This window comes from Echinops telfairi, unplaced genomic scaffold (assembly GCF_000313985.2).
Source record: "Echinops telfairi isolate 266 unplaced genomic scaffold, ASM31398v2 ScPeMD7_23;HRSCAF=83, whole genome shotgun sequence".
NCBI lineage: Eukaryota > Metazoa > Chordata > Mammalia > Afrosoricida > Tenrecidae > Echinops > Echinops telfairi.
Window position 1 is genome coordinate 301,058 of NW_022103920.1, and position 5,556 is coordinate 306,613.

General features: G+C 52.0%; 1 protein-coding gene across 1 annotated transcript in view; it reads right to left on the reverse strand.

The window, feature by feature from the left end:
• ZNF746 (zinc finger protein 746) overlaps window positions 1–5,556 on the reverse strand; it is a 10,170-nt gene that overhangs the window by 3,853 nt on the left and 761 nt on the right. Inside the window, exon 3 of the mRNA XM_045288902.1 lies at window positions 4,815–4,930. Within this exon, the coding sequence (XP_045144837.1) occupies window positions 4,815–4,930 (116 nt within the window). The remainder of the gene's footprint in view (window positions 1–4,814; window positions 4,931–5,556) is intronic.

Below are 5,556 nucleotides of genomic sequence, written 5' to 3' on the forward strand. Positions count from 1 at the left end.
TCTGAGCACAGGGGCCCATGCCAAGGCCCCAGGCCCCACCATGTGCTCAGGGGGAGATTACAGATATAAGAGTCAAAGAAAAACACAGGGTCAAACCAAAAGTCAGACTGAGCCCAAGTGGCCTTAGGCTGGGTCTTAGCATCCGGAGGTAGGGAATCCACCCGTGGACACTCAGGCTGAGTTTAGTCCATACCGGAGCCCTGGGGGCAGAAAGGTGGACACATGCCCACCCACAGCACTGCAGCCCCACACTAGTAACACAAATGACTGGTGGACGGCCATTATGGCCAGGGAACCGTCAGCCACAGAAGGGCAGACGCCACATGAGCCACAACCGGGAAAAGCCCAGGAGGGTCACACACAGAAAGAACCACTCTCAGGGGGAACCGATCACAAGGATCTACATATAACCCCCTCCCTGGGCGATGGACAACAGAAAAGTGGGTGAAGGGAGCCATCGTCAGTGTAAGACATGAAAAAATAATAATTCATAAATTATCAACAGTTCATGAGGGAGGGGAAAAAATGAGGAGCTGATAACAAGGCCTCAAGTAGGAAGAAAATGTTTTGAAAATGATGACGGCAACAAATGTACAAATGTGCTTGCCACAAAGTATATATATGTATGTATTTGTATAAGAGCTTTATGAGCCCCCAATAAAACGATAAAAGAACCACTTTTTGGTGATGACAGTGGGGGGTGGGGAGTAGGGGCTACACTTCCTGCCATCTGTCAATCACAACTGCCCCTTACGAGAGTAGAGAGCCCCACCTTTCTGCTGCGGAGTGGCCGGTGGTTTTGAACCACTGACTTTGTGGTTGGCAACCTCATGTACACTACAATGCAGATGTGTATTAACTTGGTGAAAGGTAAAACATGCCACTGGGGAGGTGAGCAGACACCCACACTGGCAGAAGTCATTGGGAGCACTCGCGTGAACAGGTGCGAGCTCAGTCTGTCCCATGCGGCCTCACAGTCACAGCACAGTGGCACTCCCCAGGTGGACATGGGGCAGAAACCCTGGGCTGAGAGCCATGGAAGCCATGGGGTCCGGAGCAGAAACATGCCAAAACTGCCTTCCAGGGACACCTCATGGCGCAGGTGGCTAAAAAAAATTACAGGCCAGAGAAGCAGCCAAAGGGCCCTTCAAACCAAAAAACCAAACTCACTGCCATGGAGTGGATTCTGACTCATAGCTGCGCTTAGAGGGCAGGGCAGAACTGCACCCGTGGGTTTCTGAGCCCGTAACTGTTTACAGAGAAGAAAGCCTGACTTTCGCCTGTGGCGTGGCTGGTGGCTGTGACTTCTGTCCTTGTCCTTGTGGTTTCCGGGTAAACACAGGACCCACCACACCATCAGGGCTCCTTCGCAAGGAACATGGAGGCAGAGAACAACAGAAAGGCCGGTAAGCTGGGCGAGCGGTGAAAAGACAGCCGAGGAAATGCGGGCTGGGGCCTCTCGGGCAAGGATTATTCTTCTAAAGGCAACTCTGAAGAAACGAGAAGGCATCCTCCAGATGACAAAGCGGCCAGTACAGTGAGACTGAATGGCCAGCATCCCAGGAGACTGGACACAGCGAGGGCAGAACCAGTGACATGGGGACAGTCAGAGTACAGTGAACAGAGAACGAAAGCTTCAAGACGAGGGGACGGACGGACGGAGACGTTCCAGTCAGTGCCGGCAGAAACGTGCCTGGCAACAGGACTGAATGGCTGCTATTTCCCAGAGCTGAAGAAATGATGAGCCGTCATGTGAAGTAAAAAATAAAAACAGACACTGAACAGACACGCAAAGATCCTACACGAAAAACAGCAATGCGTTTTCCATAAAAGCAAAAGGCGAGATGTGATGGGACAGATGGGGTTTGTGCTAACAAGTCAAGGACAAGATAATGCCACAGTCACGCCATTCGTGAGCTTCAGGGAGAAAACAACATCGGCACTTGCAGAGATGCGGAGACAGCACCCTGCTGCTGGGTGTGCAGAGCAGTGAACACAGGAGCTCTGGGCAGAGAATAAAGCACGTGAATGCTTTCATAAAGGACGGGGAGGGGGGCAGGGGGGCTGGAAACGATGCCGGAGAACACAGAGGCAGCAAGCCTAGCACCACGGTGCCCCCTTTGCTTTCAGGGGCACTCACACACTCGGGCGGTGTGTGTGTGGGTGTGGGTGTGAAAAGCCTGGAGTTCAAGCAGGATGGGAGGGTACATTGAAGACCACCACCACCACCACCACACATAAACCCAGGACGCAGAGAGCAACACTCCCAGTGCATGACATCAAAGACAAGGACAAAAGTAAATGTGGCCTGTGAGGTGGCCCTGGGAACTGCCACCCAGCAGGTACTCTCCCCTCTCCTGTGGCCAAGGCTCCCAGGGCCAAGACTGTAACTCGAAGTGGCCCTGGTCTGCATGGGCCCCCGAGGACGAGCAGAAGCAGACACACATGTCCCCGGGAGGACCGCACTCTAAACAGAGCTTTCAATGACCAATGTGCTCCCAGGGCAGCCACCAAGCCAGGAAGAGAGACGGTCAAATCAGGGCAGTAAAACCAGAAACGGAGGAAGTTGGAGCATAAAGACTTTGGATACCAGGACTGTCATACACAGAACACAAAGTTTAATACATGTATCGACTGCCACTTGTCACACGGTAGTGGCTTACCGGTTGCTGGGATGCCAGAAAAAAGGCCACTGGTATTTCCAACAGCAGCAGGGTCACCCTTAGTGGACAGGTGTCAGATTGGGACAGACTGAAAAGGAGGTGATGATCCACTTCAGAAAAACTGGCCACTGAAAATATCACAGACAGCAGGGAACACTGTTCGAGATACTGTCCGTAACTTCCTCGGGCTGGACGGCACTCAAAATACGACTGGGGAAGGGCTGCTGCCGCAAAGCAGAGTCGATCACACCATGTTAATGGCCTAAAGCTTTCCAGACCTTCCAGCGGTGACATGGCACAAACGGCTGTACACAGCCTTCAGTAAACAGAACGTGGGCTGCAGCAAGCACGAGCCAAGGAAAGCAGGAAGCTGTCAAAAATGAAATGTTGATGATCTACGTCCGAGGCACCCGTTAGCTGGAGCGAACTGACCGGTGCTGGCCATTGACTGGTGCTGGCCATTGACCGGTGCTGGCCATTGACCGGTGCTGGCAACTGGCTGAGTCAGCTGACGACAGGCTCAGCGATGCCAGGAAAGGCAAACTGAAGGAAGAGGAACGGCGTGTGCTCATCAAGAAAAGCATTTCGAGACCATGAACCAGGCCGGCAAGGAGGGCCCTGGTGGTGTTGTGGGCTATGTGTCTGGCTGTCTGCTGCGAGACCAGCAGTCGGAACCCTCCAGCTGCTCTGTGGGAGAAAGACGAAGCCACCTGTTCTAATAAAGATTTACAGCCTCGCAAACCCTAGCGAGCAGCTTCTTGTCACATAAAGGTGGTTATGAATCAGAACAGACTTGACGGGAGTGGTTTGGTTTGGGGTTTACAAAGACGACCAGTTAATATGGCAATTATTCAAATTTATGCACCAGCAATTCGCGTCAAAAGATGAAGAAATCGAAGAATTCTACCAAGTTCTTCAGTCTGAAACCGATCAACATGTCATCGCGATGCACTGACGGTTACTAGTGTTGGTAATATGACAGTTGGAAAGGAAGACGGACGCGTAGTTGTGAATTACATCCTTGGTGACAGAAACAGTGCTGGAGATCACATAATAGAACTCCGAGAGACCAAGAACTTAATTCATTGCAAATCCATTCCCCCTCCCCCAAAAGCGTACATGGCAGCGGTTCCACACGTAGACCCAACTAGAAGGAATAAAAACGACTGCATCTGTGGAAAGAGTAGACCAGCATCATCAGTCCTTAAAGGCCAGGGCCTGATTGTGGAGTCAACCATCAATCGTTCATAGGCAAGGTCAAGCTGACCTTGAAGAACCTGAAACAAGCTCAGAGTCAAACTATACCCTTGGGAATATCCCACCTGAATCTACAGACGATCTCCAAAAACGTCATCACACATCAAGTGCTCCTGACCAAAGACCTGAGCGGTGAAATGGCACCAGGCCATCACACGTGGAGGAACCGAAAGGGCATCAGAAGAGAGCGGGAAGGAGACGGACAAGACGGATGTCAGAGAGACTCCAAAATCACCGTGCGGACAGCAGCGCTAAAGCGAATGAAAACCCACCCAAACGAACGAAGTAAGCGAGGCGAACAAAAGCTTTCAAAGGGACAGAAGAAGACAAACTACTATAAGGAGATGGGACAACAACTGGAGTTTAAAAGATCAAAAGGGACGAACACACAACATTCCTCACACTGGAAAGAACTGGAAACTCGGGTTGTCACACTAAAAGACACAACAGGCAGAACACCGAGGGCACAGGAAGCATCAACGAAGTCCACATGGAAGAAGCACATCAGCCGGTGTGATCCAAGCATTATAAGTCATAAAATCCAAATCCAAGAGGGATGGGATCAGAACTAAAGTTGTGAACACCGGTGTGCAGAAGGCTCTGGATGCCAGTGAGCGCTGGAATCCGTGTGCAGGGTCCTCACGTGGACTAAGCCTTCAGCGAGCCCTCTCTGACCACAGGCCAAGGCTGTGAACAGCCTCGCTGTCTCTAGAGCAGTGACAAGTTAGACTACGGCAGATGCCGTCAGGTTAAAAATTAACACTCTCCTATGATCTCCCCTTTTGACTAAGTTCGGGCTTGTTCTAGTCTTTAGTTTTTGCTCTCTTTTCGATGGAAGTTTTTCTCTGGAGGTATTGTGGTTGGGGTCTCCCGGGCCTTCTCCCAGCCCCTCACCTGGACTAGGATCCACGGGGATGTCCGGAATCTTGGGGACAGCGCGACGCCAGTTGCATGGCTCTTTCCCTTGTTCGATTTGGGAGAGCACCTCGGGCTTGGAGATGGCGTAGTCTGAGGGGAGACACAAAGGTTGGCTTTTGCCACAGTCAATTCGGAGCGGGGGACAAGCAGGCTGGGACGCCAACCAGAAACCAAGAATAACCGAGAGGCAGAATTTCTCGGTCGGTAAGTGCCGTGGTTCTCAACCAGAGGCGATTTTGCCCTCAGGGGACGTTTGGGAAAGTCTGGAGAGGTCTCTGGTTGTTACATCGAAAGGCAGGATGCTGCTGCTGCACATCCCACAGTGCTCAGGATAGCCCAATGCAGAGTGACCTCGTCCCAAACGTTACTAACATCGGAGATGAGAAACCACAGTAGAGTCTCTGCATGGAGCAATATATCTCAGCAAATTAAAACACGGCCTCATGGTCACCTGGTCCTGTCTGAGCTACACACACTGCCTTCAAACCTGGGTCCTACTTGAAACCACAGCAGGAGGTCATCAAGGCCAGGAAGAGAAAGTGAAGGCTCTTCTTGGGCGGCCTAGTGGGGAGGGCGGTGGGCAGTCGTGGGGGAGCATGGAAAGCCACTGACAGGGCTGAGAGAGAGCACGGAGCCCATGTGATACTGAACTCGAGAAGGATAGGAGCCTTCTCCACGCCAGCCCTCCGCACCCACGTCCTGGGCCTGGGACTCCAGG